The 25,735-nt window shown below is 43.0% G+C and overlaps 2 protein-coding genes across 3 annotated transcripts in view; both read right to left on the reverse strand.

The window, feature by feature from the left end:
- The window catches only part of mntb (MAX network transcriptional repressor b), a 15,383-nt gene extending 5,430 nt beyond the window's left edge, over window positions 1–9,953 (reverse strand). The window contains exons 1-4 of one of the 2 annotated variants that reach the window (XM_062049160.1): window positions 9,307–9,950; window positions 5,978–6,512; window positions 3,276–3,317; window positions 3,075–3,186 (exon numbers count right to left, since the gene is read on the reverse strand). In XM_062049160.1, coding sequence (XP_061905144.1) covers window positions 3,075–3,186; window positions 3,276–3,317; window positions 5,978–6,512; window positions 9,307–9,379 — 762 coding nt within the window. In that variant the 5' untranslated portion in view covers window positions 9,380–9,950. Of the gene's footprint in view, window positions 1–3,074; window positions 3,187–3,275; window positions 3,318–5,977; window positions 6,513–9,306 lie in introns of both variants that reach the window. The other variant, XM_062049161.1, reaches the window with a different exon arrangement.
- Window positions 9,954–13,508: 3,555 nt separating this feature from the next.
- The window catches only part of pafah1b1b (platelet-activating factor acetylhydrolase 1b, regulatory subunit 1b), a 32,529-nt gene continuing 20,302 nt past the window's right edge, over window positions 13,509–25,735 (reverse strand). Inside the window, exons 5-11 of the mRNA XM_062049166.1 lie at window positions 24,065–24,271; window positions 23,722–23,890; window positions 23,554–23,656; window positions 23,247–23,475; window positions 23,075–23,176; window positions 14,423–14,579; window positions 13,509–14,334 (exon numbers count right to left, since the gene is read on the reverse strand). Coding sequence (XP_061905150.1) covers window positions 14,261–14,334; window positions 14,423–14,579; window positions 23,075–23,176; window positions 23,247–23,475; window positions 23,554–23,656; window positions 23,722–23,890; window positions 24,065–24,271 — 1,041 coding nt within the window. The 3' untranslated portion in view covers window positions 13,509–14,260. The remainder of the gene's footprint in view (window positions 14,335–14,422; window positions 14,580–23,074; window positions 23,177–23,246; window positions 23,476–23,553; window positions 23,657–23,721; window positions 23,891–24,064; window positions 24,272–25,735) is intronic.

The following is a 25,735-nucleotide window of genomic DNA, read 5'->3' on the forward strand; positions in this document are numbered from 1 at the left end:
ATCTATAGTTATATTATGATAATCAAATTAATCTTTCAGCACATACACAATGTTGACATCTATAGTTATATTATGATAATCAAATTAATATTTTAGCACGTACACAATGTTGACATCTATAGTTATATTATGATAATCAAATTAATCTTTCAGCACGTACACAATGTTGACATCTATAGTTATATTATGATAATCAAATTAATATTTTAGCACGTACACAATGTTGACATCTATAGTTATATTATGATAATCAAATTAATATTTTAGCACGTACACAATGTTGGCATCTATAGTTATATTATGATAATCAAATTAATATTTTAGCACGTACACAATGTTGACATCTATAGTTATATTATGATAATCAAATTAATATTTTAGCGCGTACACAATGTTGGCATCTATAGTTATATTATGATAATCAAATTAATATTTTAGCACGTACACAATGTTGACACCTATAGTTATATTATGATAATCAAATTAATATTTTAGCGCGTACACAATGTTGGCATCTATAGTTATATTATGATAATCAAATTAATATTTTAGCACGTACACAATGTTGACATCTGTAGTTATATTATGATAATCAAATTAATATTTTAGCACGTACACAATGTTGACATCTATAGTTATATTATGATAATCAAATTAATATTTTAGCACGTACACAATGTTGGCATCTATAGTTATATTATGATAATCAAATTAATATTTTAGCACGTACACAATGTTGACATCTATAGTTATATTATGATAAACAATCATAAATGAATCTTTCAGCGCATACACAATGTTGACAAGTATAGTAATATTTTGATAAACAATAATAAATGCATCTTTAAGCACATTCACAATGTTGACATCTACAGTTATATTATGATAAACAATAAATGAATATTTCAGCACGTACACAATGTTGGCATCTATAGTTATATTATGATAATCAAATTAATATTTTAGCACGTACACAATGTTGACATCTATAGTTATATTATGATAAGCAATCATAAATTAATCTTTCAGCACACACACAATGTTGACAAGTATAGTACTATTTTGATAAACAATAATAAATGCATCTTTAAGCACATCTATAGTTATATTATGATAAACAATAAATGAATATTTCAGCACATACACAATGTTGGCATCTATAGTTATATTATAATCAAATTAATATTTTAGCACGTACACAATGTTGACATCTATAGTTAAATTATGATAATCAAATTAATATTTTAGCACGTACACAATGTTGACATCTATAGTTATATTATGATAAACAATCATAAATGAATCTTTCAGCACATACACAATGTTGTCAAGTATAGTAATATTTTGATAAACAATAATAAATGCATCTTTAAGCCCATACACAATGTTGACATCTACAGTTATATTATGATAAACAATAAATGAATATTTCAGCACATACACAATGTTGACATCTATAGTTATATTATGATAAACAATCAAATTAATATTTTAGCACATACACAATGTTGACAAGTATAGTAATATTTTGATAAACAATAATAAATGCATCTTTAAGCACATCTATAGTTATATTATGATAAACAATAAATGAATATTTCAGCACATACACAATGTTGACATCTATAGTTATATTATGATAAACAATAAATGAATATTTCAGCACATACACAATGTTGACATCTATAGTTATATTATGATAAACAATAAATGAATATTTCAGCACATACACAATGTTGACATCTATAGTTATATTATGATAAAGACGGGGACAAACACGCTACTTGTAAACGGCGTGCGCAACAACAACAACAAACATGGCGGTAGATGCGAAGTTAAGTCATGAAATGCAACTTTACTCGAGCAAAAACGATGCACATTTATCCGAACAAAGTCTTGATACCAATATTCTTCACCCAGCCACACACAAAGAAGTTGTAGCCCTCCGTGCTTTTCCAAGTTTTCATCTGTTTTGTGGTGTAGAATGATGTCCGGCACACAATAGTTCTACATGTCTGGTAAGGCGACCGACGTATAATCCTTGACTCGACAAATCTTTTTTTGATAAAGTATAGGGATCTATTTCATTGCTTAGTTTGATTTTTTTGCTCGTATCTGCTTTTTGCAGGAAGATCAAGGCCCCTTGCGTACTCGGGTAGTTCGCACTCCCTTTGCTGCACACCAGTAGCCATGTTTGGTTTGGTGGTCGACCACTTCCTTTTACTTCCGTTGAAAAGTCACGTGACGGAATACAACCGATACTCAGATGGGTTTTTTACGGTGCGTTCAAGGACCTCTGAACAGAGTACGACCATCTAACAGTATGTGTATGTATTTCAGCTGTTTATGTCAGGATAACCCGGGTATGAAATATGGTTCCATCGCTGATCAGCTCGCTGCCAATATGAGATCAGGTGGTCGGGCGTGCTCTATGCACAGAAAAGCTCTTTGTTTGCGTGACCCCATTTTCTGTTTGGGTCATGTGACACACGAGGACTAAGAACATTAGCACAGATTAGCAGTGGGAGGTCAGCAGGTGGTTGTTTGACTTCCAGGAGGCGGGGCTACAAGGGCTTTAAAATTTACATGTGACATCATACTTGGGCGGGGGGAAAAGGACAGGAAATGCCGACGAGCTATGTTGTTTACGTTCCGCCTGCTGCACGTGGCGGCTGTGTGACTCCGCCCCCACGACGTCTGACCTTTCACAATTCCCCCCCCGAGCAACGCGCCACCGCAGCAAATCACCGTGGCAACGGCTGCCTTCCATGCGCATCTCCGCAGCAACCTCATCTGTAAGGAGCCTCCTTATTGGAAGTCATGTGACTATATTCACACACTTTGAGCTCCGCCCTCTTTATTGCAGGTGACATCGCCAAACTCAGCACCAAAGACAGGAAGTGCGCCTGTCCCTATGGCAACCTCACCTGGGGCCGCACCTTACTCGCATGACTTCAGAGAGTAGGCGGAGCTTCACGGGTTTGCATGAGGAAAAGGGCGGAGTCTGACAGTTATGAGAGCGTTGTGTCCACCAAAGAGGCTCAGCCAATCAGGTGGAGGCCAGCAGCTCCTACCTGGATGTAGCGCAGTGCACTGCGCAGCACACTCAGGTTGGAGGTCTTCTTCTCGTCTACGTTTGGGACGTTCTTCTTCAGCGTCTCGAAACACTCCTTGAGGTGCGCCCGCCTGAGGAGGACACACAAGGTTCTAGGAGACCAGAAGCACTTGGAACCGGCGAGAACCAACCATGTTCTGTATGACGATTAGGAACCCACCGGTTCTTCTCCAGCTTGTTGTGCACCTCCCTGGTTCCTGTCCTGAACACACAACACACACGTCAACACAAACACGTGCACACTCACACATCAACACAACACCTGCCCACACACACACTAAACACAAACACATGCAAGCACACACACACGTCAACATAACACATGTACACACAAACGTGTCAACACAAACAAATGCATGCACACACACACGTCAACAAAACACATACACACAAACGCGTCAACACAAACACATGCATGCACACACACACGTCAACATAACACACGCACACACAAACGCGTCAACACAAACATGCATGCACACACACGTCAACACAAACACATACACACACACACGTCAACATAAACACATGCACACACAACACAAACACATGCACACACAAGTACGTAAACAGAAACACATACATGCACACACACACACGTCAACATAACACATGCATGCACACACACATGCACACACACACACTCACGTCAACATAAACACATGCACACACAACACAAACACATGCACACACAAGTACGTAAACAGAAACACATACATGCACACACACACACGTCAACATAACACATGCATGCAGACACACACGTCAACACACACACATGCACACACACACACACGTCAACATAAACACATTCACACACAACACAAACACATGCACACACAAGTACGTAAACAGAAACACATACATGCACACACACACACGTCAACATAACATGCATGCACACACACACGTCAACACACACACATGCACACACACACACACGTCAACATAAACACATGCACACACAACACAAACACATGCACACACAAGTACGTAAACAGAAACACATACATGCACACACACACACACACGTCAACACACACACATTCACACACGTCAACACAAACACATGCACACACATACACGTCAACACAAACACATGTTTGAATGTAACTTAGATATTGGGTTTCACTATGTAAAGCGCTTTGAGTCACTTGAGAAAAAGCGCTATATAAATGTAATTCACTTCACTTCACATGCACACACACACACACGTCAACACAAACACATGCACACACATACACGTCAACACAAACACATGCACACACAAATACGTCAACACATGCACACACACAACACAAACATGCATGCACACACACACATGTCAACACAAACGCATGCACACGTCAACATAACACATGCATGCACACACACACACGTCAACACAAACACATGCATGCACACGTCAACATAACACATGCATGCACACACACACACACGTCAACACAAACACATGCCACACACACGTCAACACAAACACATGCATGCACACGTCAACATAACACATGCATGCACACACACACGTCAACATAACACATGCATGCACACACACGTCAACACAAACACATGTACACACACACGTCAACACATGCGTGCACACACAAACACATTCATGCACACACACACACACGTCAACACAAACACATGCACGCACACGTCAACATAACACATGCATGCACACGCACACACGTCAACACAAACACATGCACACACACGTCAACATAACACATGCATGCACACGCACACACGTCAACACAAACACATGCACACACATGTCAACATAACACATGCGTGCACACGCACACACGTCAACACAAACACATGCACGCACACGTCAACATAACACATGCATGCACACGCACACACGTCAACACAAACATGCACGCGCACACACACGTCAACATAACACATGCACGCACACACACAAGTCAACACAAACATGTATGCACACACACACACACACACACACACACACACATCAACACAAACACATGCACGCACACACACAAGTCAACACAAACACATGTATGCACACACACATCAACACAAACACATGCACACACACACGTCAACATAACACATGCACACACACACGTCAACATAACACATGCACGCACACACACAAGTCAACACAAACACATGTATGCACACACACACACACACATCAACACAAACACATGCACACACACACACACACGTCAACATAACACATGCATGCGCACACACACGTCAACATAACACATGCACGCACACACACAAGTCAACACAAACACATGCATACACACACACGTCAACACAAACACATGCATGCACACACACGTCAACATAACACATACACACACACACACGTCAACACAAACACATGCATGCACACACACACGTCAACACAAACACATGCACACACACACACGTCAACACAAACACATGCATGCACACACACGTCAACATAACACATGCACACACACACGTCAACACAAACACATGCATGCACACACACACACACGTCAACACAAACACATGCATGCACACACACACACGTCAACATAACACATGCATGCACACACACACACGTCAACACAAACACATGCATGCACACACACACACGTCAACACAAACACATGCATGCACACACACACGTCAACACAAACACATGCATGCACACACACACACGTCAACATAACACATGCATGCACACACACACACGTCAACACAATCACATGCATGCACACACACACACGTCAACACAAACACATGCATGCACACACACACACGTCAACATAACACATGCATGCACACACACACACGTCAACACAAACACATGCATGCACACACACACACGTCAACACAATCACACACACTGACCCTCCAGGTCTCTTTTTCCCCTCCAAGCCTCTCATGTCCTCCAGCGTCACTCCGTTGGGCCTCAGCTGGGATGTGGGCGGGGCTTGATGAGAGGCCAGGGCGGGCCCGTTGGTGCTGATGGCGAGCGGGTACTGAATGTGAACGTGAGGCTGCGATTGGACGCATTTGACGAGCTGGTTGGTCGTGTCCGCCTTCATGTGGGGGGGGCACAGCAGCTGGTGGGATGCCGGAGCTGGCGGGGGCTGAGGCGGCGGCTGTGGCGAGGTGGTGGTCTTGGCCGACGCGGGGCCGGCGAGCGTCGAGGCGGCGGCGACGTGCGTGGCGAGCGGAAGGGGCGCGGCAGTGACGACGGGGACCATCGGTATGACGGCAATGGGCACTGGGGGAGGCGGTCGGGGTGGTGGCGGCGGCTGCTGGCGATCCTCACCCCAGTTAACATGGTTGGCTGTGATTGGCTGCGACAAGGAAGTCACAAGCTCTATGTGTCTTAACTCCTCCTTGTTGATCAGCTCCTTGTCTTTGTGCTGCTCCTCTTCTGCGGGACAACAAAGTGTGTATTGTCAAGCTACGGTACGCTACCACAAGTGGCACACTGGCTCCATCTAGTGGTACGCCATTAAATATATCCGTTATCAGTGTTACTGTTCAAACTGTGGATATTGTTACAGTAGCCAAAAATATTACATATACTTGTTAAATAACATTTACGCCGTGTTTTTGATGAATACTTAGACCTGCTGCGCTACTGTGTTTTAATGTTGGTCATTGTGGTGCTACTTGGAGAGCAAAGTGTTTTCTGAGGTGGTGCTGAAGAACCACTGGTTTAGACATTAAATATGATTTATATTGGTGCACAAAAATTTTTTGATTAACATCTGAATCGTGATTCTTATTCTTCCCAATTCTAAATCGAATCCTAATTTTCCAAAATTAAAAAATTAAAGACTAAATTATTAATATATATATATATATATATTAGGGATGTCCGATGGCTTTTTGCCGATATCCCGATATTGTCCAACTCTTTAATTACCGATACTGATATCAACCGATATATACAGTCGTGGAATTAACACATTATTATGCCTAATTTGGACAACCAGGTATGGTGAAGATAAGGTACTTTTTAAAAAAATAATAATAAAATAAGATAACTAAATTAAAAACATTTTCTTGAATAAAAAAGAAAGCAAAACAATATAAAAACAGTTACATAGAAACTAGTAATGAATGAAAATGAGTAAAATTAAGTGTTAAAGGTTAGTACTATTAGTGGAGCAGCAGCACGCACAATCATGTGTGCTTACGGACTGTATCCCTTGCAGACTGTATTGATATATATTTATATAATGTAGGAACCACAATATTAATAACAGAAAGAAATGGGGGGAGGGAGGTTTTTTGGGTTGGTGCACTAATTGTAAGTGTATCTTGTGTTTTTTATGTTGATTTAATAAAAACAAAAAAACGATACAGATAATAAAAAAACCGATACCGACATTTTCCGATATTACATTTTAACGCATTTATCGGCCGATAATATCGGACATCCCTAATATATATCCATCCATCCTCTACTGATTGTCTCTTTTGGGGGTCACGGAGGGTGCTGGAGCCTATCTCAGCTGCATTCGGGCGGAAGGCGGGGTACACCCTGGACAAGTTGCCACCTCATCGCAGGGCCAACACAGACAACATTCACACTAGGGCCAATTTAGTGGTGCAATATATATACTTTTAAAAAAAAATGTTTTTTAACATATGAATATTTATATATGTATACATAATAAACATATATGATATGCGATGAGGTGGCGACTTGTCCAGGGTGTACCCCACCTTCCGCCTGAATGCAGCTGAGATAGGCTCCAGCACCCTCCGCGACCCCCAAAAGAGACAAGCAGTAGAAAATGGATGGATGGATATATAATATATACACTTAAAATATATATATATATTATTTTTGTATTATACATTTTATATATTTATTTATTTTAGGCCATATCCCAGCAACCGGAGGGAGCTTATTTTGTCTGTTTTACATTTAACATGTTTTGTAAAAGTTTCATTATATTTATTACACCAAATAGTAAGTACATTGCAAGAATTAGTTTGAATTGAAAATCGTGTTGAATCGACCCACCATCGAATCGTCACCCTCAGGAATCGGATCGAATTCGCACCCCTAATGATTTGTATCTGAAGCTGAAAGGTGACAAAGATGATGTCATGTGACGCATACAGCGGTGTGGAAAGCCCCCAGTTGCCATGGAAACAGCAGCATGATAAAGGGAAGATCCCAGGGATTCCTCGATTGTGCACGCCAACACACAAACAGCTTCAACGTTAAGGCTTCAAAATCTCACTTTATTTTTCTGCGAGCGTCTTACTTTCACTTTAAAGTGAGAACAGTCACGTGAACATTTAGTGGAAACAGGAAGTGCTTCATTTTGTCATGCGTTTAAAAAAAGAGGCAATAATGTCGAAACAAAGTGACTTAAGAAATATTTACATTACTGTCACCATCTAAGCCCCTCCCATTCCTTTAAGCCTGCAGAGGCCCCGCCCACTTCCTTTTACAATGGAATGTGTCGCTGTCCCCATTGGTCGATACATATACAAATAGATCGATATCAAAGTACACGCCAATGACGTAACCGTGTCGTGGAGTCAGCCCCTCCCTCCCTCCCTCTCCCTCTCCGAATCACGAGGCGGGGTCGAAGAAGTCTTCGTCCGTGCGCGTGGCTACGAGAGTGCACGTGGTGGTGGGGATGGGCGGACCCCAGCACGCAGTGTGCGCGTGCGCGACTAGTCGGTGACACGTCATCGAAGGGGGAGAACATGAGTTCATGGTGCGTGCTCGTCGTCGTGACTCGTGAACAACAAACAATAATCGCAAGTGCGCGCGCAGGCCCAGGGAGGGGAGGCCCCGCCCCCTGAGTGTGTGCGTGTGTCAGTCCATTATGTAAAGTGTGTGCGTGCTCGCCACCGCCCTGCCGTGCACGACCCCACGAAAAGTAGGACAAGTCGATCGTGACACACTTCAAAACACACATGGCGCCTGTGACGTCACACATGTTTAAATCCTTCAACTTAAATGAACATTGAAAAAAATACAAATGAGAAAAAAATAAAAACTCCTCCTGTGATGCGCGCGCGCGTACGGTCAGTGTTGAAGTGGTCACGCGCCGCGGGCGCGAAAAGTAGTCTCGTTAAAAGAGTTACTTCCTGGTTGGAAGGAGCAAATAAAAGATGTTTCGAAGCAAGAAGTGGAACATTGTTACATGCTGCCCGGTTAAACGCGGCTCTAACGGGCGCGCTCCTCTTACCGTGTGTGAGCTGCTGCTGCTGGGCTTGCAGTTCCAGATATCTGGCCGCCTCCAGCAGCGTGTCGATGCTCATGTTGCCGCCCGAGCCGGTGGCCCCCGGGACGGAGGGCGGAAAAAAAGCCGAGCGAAGGAGGGACGGGGGGGGGTGTGGGGTGCGGGGGGGTCGCTGCTACTGTGCCGGCGTGCAAGATTTTAACGGTCCCGGTGGATCCCTCGGATCTTGCTCGTAAATCCGCGCCCGGCAGGTCGAGGATCCTCGCGTAAGTTTGAAAAAAAAAAAAAAAAAAGGGGGATAGCAACAAGATGGCGATGTGAGCAGGAGTACACACAACAAGGATAGTGGTGTTCTCGTCAGGCCACGCCCCTTGTGCATTCCAGCCACGCCCTCTTACTACGGCTCCCACAAAACACGGAGCGTAACGCGCACGTGCGCCGCGTCGCCTTTCGGTCCAGTTAGCGCCTAAAAGTCATTCCACCCAACACCCACGAGCCCAATCCTGACACGCTGACGTGTTTAAAACCCCCGTGGACAACATGGCGGCTCACTTTGTTCGGTAACGAGCGCGACGAAACACTCCCGTCCGGGCGGGCCTACTTCCGGGTCTTGCGCGGCGCCGCGAGGCCGCAGCGCGTGAACGCTGCCATGGCGGCGGGCAGCCAATCAGCGAGCAGAACAACAAGCATGGTGCTGGGCCACATGGGCACGGAGTTGCCTCATTTGCATGGCGAGCGCGTGACCGGACGCCCCGCCCCCTGGAGCAGCGCCGCTGTCAGTCAAAGCAGCCAGTGGGCGGGGCTAGCCGCAATGACGTTGCCGCTGCTGAAGAAGGCCAGCGAGGGACTTTAAAGGCCTACTGAAATGAATTTTTTTTATTTAAACGGGGATAACAGATCTATTCTATGTGTCATACTTGATCATTTTGCGATATTGCCATATTTTTGCTGAAAGGATTTAGTATAGAACAACGACGATAAAGATTGCAACTTTTGGTATCTGATAAAAAAAAGGCTTGCACCTACCGGAAGTAGCGTGACGTAGTCAGTTGAACATATACGCAAAGTTCCCTATTGTTTACAATGATGGCCGCATGAAGTGAGAGAGATTCGGACCGAGAAAGCGACAATTTCCCCATTAATTTGAGCGAGGATGAAAGATTTGTGGATGAGTAAAGTGCAAGTGAAGGACTAGTGGGGAGTTGAAGCTATTCAGATAGGGAAGATGCTGTGAGAGCCGGGGGTGACCTGATATTCAGCTGGGAATGACTACAACAGTAAATAAACACAAGACATATATATACTCTATTAGCCACAACACAACCAGGCTTATATTTAATATGCCACAAATTAATCCTGCATAAAAACACCTGCGTGTTTGTTATGCTAGCTCCTAGCTCCTCTGCTAGCTCCTAGCTCCATAGAACACGCCAATACAATTCAAACACCTGATCAACACACACAATCACTCAGCCCAAAAGACCGTTTACCTAACCCAAGGTTCATAAAGCTTATATATTTTTAAAAAGTTACGTACGTGACGCGCACATACGGTCAAGTTATCGAATGTTTAGCAGCCAAGGCTGCATACTCACGGTACCTGATATTCAGCTGGGAATGACTACAACAGTAAATAAACACAAGACATATATATACTCTATTAGCCACAACACAACCAGGCTTATATTTACTATGCCACAAATTAATCCTGCATAAAAACACCTGCGTGTTTGTTATGCTAGCTCCTAGCTCCTCTGCTAGCTCCTAGCTCCATAGAACACGCCAATACAATTCAAACACATGATCAACACACACAATCACTCAGCCCAAAAGACCGTTCACCTAACCCAAGGTTCATAAAGCTTATATATTTTAAAAAAGTTACGTACATACGCAAAAAAAAGCCAAAGCTGCATACTCACAGTAGCACGTCTGCGTCTTTGTCATCCAAATCAAAGTAATCCTGGTAAGAGTCTGTGTTGTCCCAGTTCTCTACAGGCGTCTGTGTATCCAAATCAAAAGTCCTCCTGGTTAGAGTCTCTGTTATCCGAGTTCTTCCATCTTGACTGCATCTTTCGGGAATGTAAACAAAGAAGCGCCGGCTGTGTACTGTTGTGGCTGACTACGTTCGAAAAATACGTCCATTTCGCACCGACAACTTTCTTCTTTGCTTGCTTGGCTTCCTTCTCCATAATGCAATGAACATGATTGAAACAGATTCACGAACACAGATGTCCAGAATACTGTGGAATTATGAAATGAAAAGAGAGCTTTTTCGTATCGGCTTCAATGTGGAAGGCATACCCGTGTTCGCCGGGCAACGTCACACGCATACGTCATCCTCAGAGGCGTTTCGAACCGGAAGTTTAGCGGCAAATTTAAAATGTCACTTTATAAGTTAACCCGGCCGTATTGGCATGTGTTATAATGTTAAGATTTCATCATTGATATATAAACTATCAGACTGCGTGGTCGGTAGTAGTGGCTTTCAGTAGGCCTTTAAAGCAACACAATTCGACTTGGATGTCCGATAATGGCTTTTTGTCGATATTCCGATATTGTCCAACTCTTTAATTACCGATACCGATATATACAGTCGTGGAATTAACACATGATTATGCCTAATTTGGACAACCAGGTATGGTGAAGATAAGGTCCTTTTTAAAAAAAATTAATAAAATAAGCTAAATAAATTAAAAACATTTTCTTGAATAAAAAAAAAGTAAAACAATAAAAAAAAGTTACATAGAAACTAGTAATTAATGAAAATGAGTCAAATTAACTGTTAAAGGTTAGTACTATTAGTGGACCAGCAGCACGCTTACGGACTGTATCCCTTGCAGACTGTATTGATATATATTGATATATAATGTAGGAACCAGAATATTAATAACAGAAAGAAACAACCCTTTTGTGTAAAAGAGTGAAAATGAGGGAGGGAGGTTTTGTAGGTTGGTGCACTAATTGTAAGTGTATCGTGTTTTTTATGTTGATTTTTAAAAACGATACTGATAACAAAAAAAACGATACCAATAATTCCCGATATTACATTTTAAAAGCATTTATCGGCCTGCATATGATCTCTACTTGTAAGTCAAGTATTTCTCGCCATCTTGATCAAATAACTATTTGGCAGCTAAGAGTGTCGATGCGTGTAGTTTATGAAAAGGGAGGAGGTTGCACATGAGCTGCATGAAAAAAAACGGGCTGTATACATAGGAGGGAGGAGGGAGGGAAGGGGGGGGGGGGTAAAAGACGGGTGCTCCGAGGAAGGGGGGCGGGGGGAGGGGGGCAGCTGACCCAGATAGAAGTGCTGCATCACCGTGGATCTGCAGAGGAAGAAACGCAGCATTATTCAAAAGACATGTATCAACATTTCAGCTTGTCTCACATCCTTGCCGACTTCTAGCTTGAGGACATTAGCGACTTATGACACTTTGGGTCCATCCATGGTGACGTTTGAAGACCAACTTCTTGCAGTTGCATTGACGAGTTGTTGGTTCCTTCGCATGAACACCAGAGGGCGCCACACCCCCCACCCCCAGACTATAGTAGTTGGACTTGAGCGGTGGTTCTGGAATGGTGGAGCTACTTGCACCTCTGAAGATACTTGCCGGCACTCCAGCGGATACTTGATTGTTTTATTTGCTCATCATTTAGCATCTAGCGATGCTCAGGCGCTGTGCTTCTATGGCCAGGGCCTATTTGACTGAGAACAGGTCGACAGCTCTCCCTCAATCTGAATTCTTCATCTTAGCAAACAAAATGGTGTGCTTCCAACTTAGTGGCAACATTATGCAGCAGTACAATTATTATTTTTTTGTCGTTAAGATGAAATGTTGACATAGAACATGAAGATTTGCGCTCGCGCGAGTTGTCACGCTGCGACATGGAAGTCCACTTATGTCTGTGTCCTTAAAGAGGCACGTAGCAGGTGCGGCGTTTGCGCAGCGGTCGCCCTGGCGACAGTTGCCAGGATACGGCGGGCCCGGGGAGCTGCAGTGTGGCTGAGCAGGAAGTAGGCTGGGGGAGGGAGGGGGTGTGTGTGTGGCAGCGTCCATTATTGATGAGGCGCCTCAGCCGCCTCGTCTCTTCACATCCAACGCACGATCCCACATGGTTTTGCCTCTTATTGGTCACGTGACTTTGTCCGCTTCAAGTGCTCCGTGACATCCAGCATGTCTGCTGCTAGCAGAGAAGACCAGCAGTGATTATTTACATTACTTTATTTTAATTATTTTGCAAACAATGACATCCAGATATACTGATACACAACTTGTACAGTGCGTGTGTGTGTGTGTGTGTGTAAAGGTGAGACCACAGTAATGAATGAATTAAAGTCCTGTGTGAGGCGGCCCTCGAAGGGTTAACAAGGCAGATAGCGAGAGCACTGGACGACAGTCGCACTTACACACTCTCTCTCTCTCTCTCTCTCTAAATAGACGAGCAGGCTTTTTCTCCTCTGCTGGGGGCGTGTGCTTGTGCTGTGGGCAGCTCAGGTCGTTAAGGTCCTGTGGGTGTCGACGAGGGAGCGAGTAAATTAAAAGATGACGCAACAACCGGGGGGCGGGAGGGAGGCGTGTGTTACCCCGCAACCCTTCTGTGACGCACCCACGCCAGCTAGCGCCATTCGCTCGTCAACCCGCCAGTCGACTCACACTTCCTGTCCTGGTGCACACAAACGACGGCAGCAAAGGAAACGCTAACAAGCGACACACAGTGTGGATGTAGCCTTGGAGGAGGTGGTGGTGTGGCGGCCATGCAGGGATCGTCTGGTGTTGGTGTGACATTTAGTAAGCGTACCCTACATCCAGAATAATTTACACAAAAGGATCATCGTCATCTTCAGGGTGCGGGGCCAATGTTGGTTGGGGGGGTGGAGGGTGACGCGTCGTGGTCACCTAGGAGATGAGGGTAGCTGAGGGGGCGCGTTGGGGGGGGAGGGGGGGGGGTGCTCGACTCAGCGGCACTCCCAGACTTTGACTGTCTGGTCCACGCTGCCTGTCACCACGTAGGGGGCGCTCTTGTGGAAATCTACAAGACACGAGCAGACTTGAGTGAGTGTGCGTCATGAAGGAAGAGGGAGGAGGGAGGAGGGAGGAGGGAGGAGGCAAGGTCTCACCCAGAGAGGTGACAAAGTGTTCGTGAGCACACAGAGTCTTCATGCAGCGTTTGTTCTTGTAGTCCCAAATCCGGATGGTCTTGTCGTCGGCACAGCTCACGATGAACCTTCCCCCAGGATGCACCAGCACACCACGCACCCAGTTGTCATGGCCCACCTGCACACACCACTCCTGTTTCATGGGATGCTTCTCAGTGCTTTCTACATACTTTAGGAGCCCAGTCAAGAAAACACACACACACACTCTCCTGTTCTCCATTCATGTCAAGTCACACTCTTATTCATATTCTCCCATCCAGACTGCGGACACGCCCACACCACGCATTCATTTCACTAGAGAGGCGGAACATCTTTTCATTTTGGCACTTTGAAAATCAAGAAACATCACATTTTTATAACAGTGATCCATGAAAAAGATACAACTTTATATGTGAAAATATCCTGTCAATCCAGGCAGTGCTGGTCATGTATGTGTGTGGTCATGTATGTGTGTGGTCATGTATGTGTGTGGTCATGTATGTGTGTGGTCATGTGTGTGTGTGGTCATGTGTGTGTGTGGTCATGTATGTGTGTGGTCATGTCTGTGTGTGGTCATGTATGTGTGTGGTCATGTATGTGTGTGGTCATGTATGTGTGTGGTCATGTATGTGTGTGGTCATGTCTGTGTGTGGTCATGTATGTGTGTGGTCATGTATGTGTGTGGTCATGTCTGTGTGTGGTCATGTCTGTGTGTGGTCATGTCTGTGTGTGGTCATGTCTGTGTGTGGTCATGTCTGTGTGTGGTCATGTATGTGTGTGGTCATGTATGTGTGTGGTCATGTATGTGTGTGGTCATGTCTGTGTGTGGTCATGTCTGTGTGTGGTCATGTCTGTGTGTGGTCATGTATGTGTGTGGTCATGTCTGTGTGTGGTCATGTCTGTGTGTGGTCATGTATGTGTGTGGTCATGTCTGTGTGTGGTCATGTATGTGTGTGGTCATGTATGTGTGTTGTCATGTATGTGTGTGGTCATGTATGTGTGTTGTCATGTATGTGTGTGGTCATGTATGTGTGTTGTCATGTATGTGTGTGGTCATGTATGTGTGTGGTCATGTCTGTGTGTGGTCATGTATGTGTGTTGTCATGTATGTGTGTGGTCATGTATGTGTGTTGTCATGTATGTGTGTGGTCATGTATGTGTGTTGTCATGTATGTGTGTGGTCATGTATGTGTGTGGTCATGTCTGTGTGTGGTCATGTATGTGTGTTGTCATGTATGTGTGTGGTCATGTATGTGTGTGGTCATGTATGTGTGTTGTCATGTATGTGTGTGGTCATGTATGTGTGTGGTCATGTCTGTGTGTGGTCATGTATGTGTGTGGTCATGTATGTGTGTGGTCATGTATGTGTGTTGTCATGTATGTGTGTGGTCATGTATGTGTGTGGTCATGTCTGTGTGTGGTCATGTCTGTGTGTGGTCATGTCTGTGTGTGGTCATGTATGTGTGTGGTCATGTATGTGTGTGGTCATGTATGTGTGTGGTCATGTATGTGTGTTGTCATGTATGTGTGTGGTCATGTATGTGTGCTGTCATGTATGTGTGTGGTCATGTCTGTGTGTGGTCATGTATGTGTGTTGTCATGTATGTGTGTGGTCATGTCTGTGTGTGGTCATGTCTGTGTGTGGTCATGTCTGTGTGTTGTCATGTATGTGTGTGGTCATGTATGTGTGTTGTCATGTATGTGTGTGGTCATGTATGTGTGTTGTCATGTATGTGTGTGGTCATGTATGTGTGTGGTCATGTATGTGTGTGGTCATGTATGTATGTGTGTGGTCATGGTGATTTGAGTGCATGTACTGACGTGCAACAGCGGCTTTTCTTTGCGGCTCGATGTGTATAATAATGTGTAGATGAAACATACATACATACATACATACAAATATATATGCAGGCATGGTCAAAAGTTTACATATTGCAGGTAAACTTGCCAAGGGACATGTAAGCAAATATTAACATTGCTGTATGTATACTTTTGACCCAGCACATTTGCTCACATTTCCAGTAGACACATAATAAATTCATAAAAGAAGCAAACTTCGTGAATGTTTTTTGTGACCAACAAGTATGTGCTCCAATCACTACATCACAACAAAATAAAAGCTGTAGAAAGTTGTGGAAACTCAAGACAGCCATGACATTCTTTACAAGTGTATGTACACTTTTGACCACCACTGTATTTATATACACACACACACACACACACACACACACACACACACACACACACACACACACAATATATTAGGGCTGCAACTAACGATTAATTTGATAATCGATTAACCTGTCGATTATTACTTTGATTAATCGATTAATAATCGGATAAAAGAGACAAACTACATTTCTATCCTTTCCAGTTTTTTATTGAAAAAAAACAGCATACTGCAGGGGTCGGCAACCCGCGGCTCCGGAGCCGCATGCGGCTCTTTGACCACTCTGATGCGGCTCAGCTACATACTTGCCGACCCCCCCGATTTTCCCAGGAGATTTATGGATCTCAGTGCCTCTCATAGATAACTCCCAGGGAAAATATAATCATATTTACACTCTAATTACTATATAAATTGTTATATTACTATATACATGTTGTATGTAGCTTTTACTTGCACACATAGGAGACAGCAAAGCATACTTACTCATCAGCCACACAGCTTACACTGACGGTAGCCGTATCAAACAACTTTAGCATTGTTACGTTACAAATATGCGCCACACTGTGAACCCACACCAAAAAAGAATGAAAAACACATTTCTGGAGAACATCCCACCGTAACACAACATAAACACAACACAACCATTACCCAGAATCCCATGCAGCCCTAACTCTTCCGGTCTACATTATACACCCCCGCTACCACCAAATCCCCCCACACATCAACCCCCCCCCCCCCCCCCCTCTCCATGCGTTGGTTGAGCGGAAGAGTTAGGGTTGCATGGGATTCTGGGTATTGGTACCGTCAGTGTAAGCTGTGTGGCTGCTGAGCTAGTACGCCTTGCTGTCACTTACGTGAGCAAGCTGAAGCTGCATTCTACATGTGGTCGAGCAGGTACACAGTTTGGGCAGACTGAAGAGGGCGCCAAAAGCAGTGCCATCACGCCCTGATATCCGGTAGTCTCCCGGGAAAATTGAGAGGGTTGGCAAGTATGACGCTATCAAGCGCCATTCATTCAAAACTCGCGGGCCGCACTAACATCAAATTTCCACATGCCAGTGCGTGTGTCTGAGACCCCTGGTTAACATAGCACAAAGCATTTAAGCTTTGTATGCGGTGTTTTTCATTTTAAATTTAAATTTTTTTTTTGTGGCTCCCATTATTTTCTTTAATTTGTGAAACCTGCCAAAATGGCTCTTTGAGTGGTAAAGGTTGCCGACCCCTGGCATACTGGCACCATACTTATTTTGATTATTGTTTCTCAGCTGTTTGTAAATGTTGCAGTTTATAAATAAAGGTTTATTTTTAAAAAAATAAAAAAAAAAGTTTTTGTTTTTTTTTAAAGCCTCTGCGCATGCGCATAGCATAGTCCAACGAATCGATGACTAAATTAATCGGCAACTATTTTTATAATCGATTAGTTGTTGCAGCCCTACAATATATATACATATATAATTTATATATATACACATACATACATACACACATTTATACATCTTCACACACACACATATACATACAATATATATACATATATAATATATATATATACACATGTATATACACACAATATATATACACATATATACTGTATATACACATATATAATATACATACACATACATAATATATATACACACAATAAATATACACATATAAAATACATATACACACAATATATATACACATAAAACATATATACACACAATATATATATACACATATATATATATATATATATATATATATACACATATCAATCCATCCATCCATTTTCTACCGCTTATCCCTTTCGGGGTTGAGGGGGGTGTTGGAGCCTATCTCAGCTACAATCGGGCAGATATACACATATATATAATATATGTACACATATATATCATATATATATATATATATATATATGTGTACCGGTATATATATATATATAAACTTTAGTTTGTGAGGTATTTACATGATTAAAAGTTCAATTGTTAGTTAACTCTTGTTAGAAACAACATATTCCTACTGTGAGTTTGATACAGTTACATCTGTTATATATGCATTTTCTATTCAATATTCACAATCTTCTCCACCACTAATGCAGAAACACAGCAGGTAAATGATGTGAATTTGAACTTTTGACAGTTAATACAGAGTGGCATTATGAGCATTATTATTGAAACAATCACAATAGATTTGATAGTTTACTGGAAGTGTTGTATTTTTATTAGGGGACGGCGTGGCGCGGTTGGGAGAGTGGCCGTGCCAGCAACCTGAGGGTTCCTGGTTCGATCCCCACCTTCTACCAACCTAGTCACGTCCGCTGTGTCCTTGAGCAAGGCACTTCACCCTTGGGTGGTGGTTACGGCCTTGCATGGCAGCTCCCGCCATCAGTGTGTGAATGTGTGTGTGAATGGGTGAATGTGGAAATAGTGTCAAAGCGCTTTGAGTACTTTGAAGGTAGAAAAGCGCTATACAAGTATAATCCATTTCACCTTTTTTTTCCCCCATTTTTTTTTTAAACTTCATTCCTGGACTACCTGTAGACTAAGAAGTGCGTATGAGCAAACGTATTTACAACAGACCTATTATGCAAAACCAACTTTTCATACCTATTGGCACCTGATGTTGTGTATTTGGGATCTGCATTAGTCCCGAATATTTGAAATCAAACTGTAGAGACATTACGGAGATATTTATATATTCATACTATCGGGAAACGAGCGGTTTGGAATTGACCCCATTTGTGACGTCAGCCGATTTATCCATGTATGGTAGAAACTTACCCAAAGTGCTTTGAGCAAGTCCGCCATTGTAGTCAATAAGCTCCTTTTTCTTATTGTAGGGCAGACTGGCACATGCATCCTCCACTATTGTCATTTTTAATACAAAGTAGCATATAGTTCTAGCTTATATCTGCCAGTAGCCTCGCTATGGACGCGCTAAAAACTACAACAGAACATGGCGGGCAAGATGACGCTGTCGAAGTGAAGGCACGTAATGGTCATAAAATTGTCTGTAAAACATAATTTATACAACATCTGGACCAAAAAAATACCATTACATGTTACGTAGACCCCAATTTCTTGACCCGTTTAAAAAATCCTGTCAATCCAAGCAGTGCTTGTCATGCACTTGTGAGGAAGTCTGTAAAGTGAATTAAGAAATGACGCAGAAAAATGCTTAATTTGAACTATTTTTTGACTGTAGCTGGCTGCATCAAGTCACACACTTCCACCGTAAATTCCAGACTATAAGCTACTACTTTGTTCCTACTCTTTGAACCCTGTTTTTAAAACGGTGCAGCTAATTTATGGATTTTTCTTCGCTGACAGCCATAATGCAAACAAGCAAAGACAGTGAAAAGGTGTGTTATTTCTTGTGCTACGGCTCCATCTTTTGGACGAGTTCGCTCACTGCAGGAACTGCAGTGCTCTTCTGTTTTGCGCTTTCAACTGGAAGTGCAAGTGCTAGGGGTGTAACGGTACGTGTATTTGTATTGAACCGTTTCGGTACGGGGGTTTCGGTTCGGTGCGGAGGTGTATCGAACGAGTTTACACACGGACATATTAAGTAGCGTAACGCACGTTGTGTAAACAATACTCAAAATGCCGGACTATTGAGGCATTTAAGAAACTCCGCCCGGACAGCCCCGCAAAAGAGGACATGTGGTCAGTCTATCCTAGCCGGTCGGTGCTAGCATGCTAGCAAAAGAGGACATGTCCGGTGAATCCGATCGCTGCTAGCATGCTAGCAGCTAACGGGCTACGATAGACTGACCACATGTCCTCTTTTCACCGGACATGTCCTCTTTTGCAGAGCTGTCAGGACGGAGTTTCTTAAATGCCTCAAATGTCCGGCATTTTGAGTTAGGGTTGCGTGTATTAACAATGTACGTTCAGGGTTAAGAAGGGGTTAAAAACAAAACAAAATGTGCGCGCAGCAGCATTGGTGAGGGAGGGGCAGAGACAGAGAGAGTTATGATAAACGCGCATGCGTTGCCAGGCTCTGCTTTTTATCCATAGATTTATCAGATTTAATTTATTATTATCTATAGCAGGGGTGTCAAAAGTGTGCCCCGGAGGCCATTTGAGGCCCACAGCTAATGTTTTAAAAGGCCCACGGCACATTTTAAAAATACTATTAAAATAAACAAAAACATAACAAAAGTGAAATAAAAAAGCTTAAAGGTTAAATGTAATTTAGAAAAAGTTGCAATGTTGACTAATAAAACAAAGCTGTTTTTTTTCCCTTTCAAACTGTCATTGCTCAAAACATAATATTGAATCAAAATCAATGTTATTATGAATTATTGACCTATCCAAGGTTCCCATTACTTCACATCAAATATTTCGCGAAGAAAAATATTTTTGGTGGATGATTTTGCAAATTTGGTAAATAAATACCCAAAAATGTATAATTTGTTGTTTTCTTACTGTACCGAAAATGAACCGAACCGTGACCTCTAAACCGAGGTACGTACCGGACCGATATTTCTGTGTACCCTAGCAAGTTCCGTTCCGTCCTCTAGTCGTGCACAGCGTTTTTACTTGTATTTTTTATTCATTACTCCAAGCAACGTGTGTGTGTTTTAAAATATAACAAACAGTCCCATGTGTGATGTCTGTAGGAGGGTTTTAATGCGTATTTGTAAATGAAGCTAGCGTCAGTAGCATTAGCTAGTCTGCTAACACGTTTTCTTATTATTAACTTACGTTGGCATTCTTTTTGTATCGTTTTCGTTTCACTAATTCCTCAATAAATTCCCCAAAACGTCACTGTGGAGTTATTGAGTCTGTTTAGCTGATAGGAGAGCTAGCTTCTGCAGCTAGTGGGTCCATGACGATGACTTCTGTTTTGTTTGATCACCCGTTTTACTGCCGTGTTACAGACACCGTTTGGAAAAAATTCAGGTATGTAAATAAACATTTACAGAATCTTTCTGTGTAAATAACTAATTTCACAACGTATATATCTGCGGCTTATAGTCCGGTGCGGCTAATATATGTAAAAAAAAAAAAAAATTCTAAAATTTAGTGTGTGCGGTACCGGTGAGCTCTATAGTCTGAAAAATATGATCATTCTGGAGCCTCTGTCTTGTTAACTGCCCATTTATCTGTTCACTAATGCATTTTAATTTTCCTGAGGGAACTCTCCTGAAGGAATCAACAAAGTACTATCTATCTATCTATTTGATCAATGATAATGTATGCTTAAATAAAAGACACAAAAATAAAAATCATATTGGAAAAAAAAGTCTAAACAATCAGAAGTGGATGGCAGAGGGTCTGGAAAGTACCCGCACTCTTTTTTTTTACGAAGCCACGCTGTTGTAACACGTGCTGAATGTGGCTTGGCATTATCTTGCTGAAATATGTCGGGGCATCCATGAAAAAGACGGCGCTTAGATGGCAGCATATGTTGTTCCAAAAGCTGTATGTACCTTTCAGCATTAACGGTGCCTTCACAGATGTGTAAGTTACCCATGTCTTGGCCACTAATACACCCCCATACCATCACACATGCTGCCTTTTACACTTTGCGTCGATAACAGTCTGGATGGTTCGCTTCCCCTTTGGTCCGGATGACACAATGTCGAATATTTCCAAAAACAATTTGAAATGTGGACTCGTCAGACCACAGAACACTTTTCCACTTTGCATGAGTCCATCTTAGATGATCTCGGGCCCAGAGAAGCCGGCGGCGTTTCTGGATGTTGTTGATAAATGGCTTTCACTTTGCATAGTAGAGCTTTAAATTGCACTTACAGATGTAGCGACCAACTGTATTTAGTGACAGTGGTTTTCTGAAGTGTTCCTGAGCCCATGTGGTGATATCCTTTAGAGATTGATGTTGGTTTTTGATACAGTGCCGTCTGAGGGATCGAAGGTCACGGTCATTCAATGTTGGTTTCCGGCCATGCCGCTTACGTGGAGTGATTTCTCCAGATTCTCTGAACCTTTTGATGATATTATGGAGCGTAGATGTTGAAATCCCTAAATTTCTTGCAATTGCACTTTGAGAAAGGTTGTTCTTAAACTGTTTGACTATTTGCTCACGCAGTTGTGGACAAAGTGGTGTACCTCGCCCCATCCTTTCTTGTGAAAGACTGAGCATTTTTGGGGAAGCTGTTTTTATACCCAATCATGGCACCCACCTGTTCCCAATTAGCCTGCACACCCGTGGGATGTTCCAAATAAGTGTTTGATGAGCATTCCTCAACTTTATCAGTATTTATTGCCACCTTTCCCAACTTCTTTGTCACATGTTGCTGGCATCAAATTCTAAAGTTAATGATTATTTGCCAAAAAAAAATCATCAAATATGTTGTCTTTGTAGCATATTCAACTGAATATGGCTTGAAAATGATTTGCAAATCATTGTATTCCGTTTATATTTACATCTAACACAATTTCCCAACTCATATGGAAACGGGGTTTGTAGTAAATGTTTCTAAGGTGTCTCTGAAGACGATCTAAGCTCACCAGAGTCATGAGGCAGATTCCGATGCCGACGTCCCACATCTTAATAGTTTTGTCTCTGGATCCAGATAAGAGGAAAGGTCCAGGCTTTCCACTCTTCTTGTTCTACAATCAGACAAAGTGTGAGGAACGCCAATCTTTAGCTGTAAAGAAAAAAGGTCAAAGGTTGAATCACCTCAGAGCCCGTGGCCTCCAGGATGGTGGGGTGTGCACTGTCGGGGGCCCATGAGATACATTCCACCACGTGTTCGTGCTCACGCAGCTCAGCCTTGCACTCTTTGGAGGAGACCACCCAGACGCGCACCGTCTGGTCGTTGGAGCAGCTGGCGAGCAAGGAGCCGTCCTGGTTGGGGCGCACCATCCTCACCCACTCCCTGTGGCCCGTGTAGGTCTTGACACAGTACCTGCGTGTGCACCCGTGCGATGCATTAGCACACGGCAACTGGCATAAAGAGAAGATGCTGACGGGAAGAGTTTGCTACCCAGTGGCCACCTCCCACATCTTGATGGTCTTGTCTCTGGACGCGGACACGATGTGGTCGGCGTTGGGCATGATGGCTACAGACGACACGTTGTGGTCGTGGCCTACATGGCGACACACACGGGTCATAAACCTCAACAGGGCTGCCGGTGACGTAAACGTTTCCTACCGTGCATAGTCCTGATGCACTCGAAACCCTGGAAGTCCCAAAGTTTGATGCTCATGTCGGCAGAACACGAAGCCAGCAGCTTCCCGGTCTGGTCAAAAGAGATGTCCTGCACGGAGTCCGTGTGGCCTTTTAGGGTCCGCTCAAAGTCCCCCGCCTCGTAGTCCCACACCTGACATACACACACACGCCATTTATTCAATTTGAAGCTCATTCAGCTGTCGGATAGTTGCCCCTGACAACAAGAGTGTCAGCATGTCTGACAAAGACGAGCCGTGACAAAGCAGAAAAAAAGAAGAGGAAGTGGAGGAGGAGGCATTGAAGCAGAAGTGCTGACACCAAGTACCTTAATGGTAGCATCCTCGGAGGCTGTGACCATGACGGAGAAGACGGGATGGAAGATGACCCTCGTGACGGGCGCACGGTGCCCACTGAGAGCGTATCTCTCTGGGGGGCGGGGGATCCACTCCTTGGGGTCCCTCTTGTGACCCACTGGTCCGCAGTGTGTCATCTCCTCCTTTGCTTCATTCAGTTTAGACTCCAACTCCATCACCTGAAACATGCCAGCAACATTAACACCTGAGCTAACAACATTAGCACCTGAGCTAACATGCTAACAACATTAACACCCTAGCTAACATGCCAACAACATCAAGACCGAAGAAAACACGCAAATCTTAGCACCCGAGTTTGCACGTTAACAACATTAGCACCACAGCTAACATGCTTACAACATTAGCACCTGAGCTAACAACATTAGGACCTGAGGTAATATGCTAACAAAGTTAGTGCCCGAGCTAACATGCTGACAACATTCGCACATGAGCTAAGATGTTAACAACATTAACACTTGAGCTAAAATGTTAAACAGTATTAGCACCTGAACTAACATGTTAAGTTAACACTTGAACTAACATGCTAACATAATTAGCACCAGAGCCAACACGCCGACAACATTAGCACCTGAACTAACACGCCGACAACATTAGCACTTGAACTAACATGCTGACAACATTAGCACTTGAACTAACATGCTGACAACATTAGCACTTGAACTAACATGCTGACAACATTAGCACCTGAACTAACATGCTGACAACATTAGCACTTGAACTAACATGCTGACAACATTAGCACTTGAACTAACATGCTGACAACATTAGCACTTGAACTAACATGCTGACAACATTAGCACTTGAACTAACATGCTGACAACATTAGCACTTGAACTAACATGCTGACAACATTAGCACTTGAACTAACATGCTGACAACATTAGCACTTGAACTAACATGCTGACAACATTAGCACTTGAACTAACACGCTGACAACATTAGCACTTGAACTAACACGCTGACAACATTAGCACTTGAACTAACACGCTGACAACATTAGCACTTGAACTAACATGCTGACAACATTAGCACTTGAACTAACATGCTGACAACATTAGCACTTGAACTAACATGCTGACAACATTAGCACTTGAACTAACATGCTGACAACATTAGCAGTTGAACTAACATGCTGACAACATTAGCAGTTGAACTAACATGCTGACAACATTAGCACTTGAACTAACATGCTGACAACATTAGCACTTGAACTAACATGCTGACAACATTAGCACTTGAACTAACATGCTGACAACATTAGCACTTGAACTAACATGCTGACAACATTAGCACTTGAACTAACATGCTGACAACATTAGCACTTGAACTAACATGCTGACAACATTAGCACTTGAACTAACATGCTGACAACATTAGCACTTGAACTAACATGCTGACAACATTAGCAGTTGAACTAACATGCTGACAACATTAGCACTTGAACTAACATGCTAACAACATTAGCACCTGAACTAACATGCTGACAACATTAGCACTTGAACTAACATGCTGACAACATTAGCACTTGAACTAACATGCTGACAACATTAGCACTTGAACTAACATGCTGACAACATTAGCACTTGAACTAACATGCTGACAACATTAGCACTTGAACTAAC

This window comes from Entelurus aequoreus, linkage group LG05, assembly GCF_033978785.1.
Source record: "Entelurus aequoreus isolate RoL-2023_Sb linkage group LG05, RoL_Eaeq_v1.1, whole genome shotgun sequence".
Classification (NCBI taxonomy): Eukaryota; Metazoa; Chordata; class Actinopteri; order Syngnathiformes; family Syngnathidae; genus Entelurus; species Entelurus aequoreus.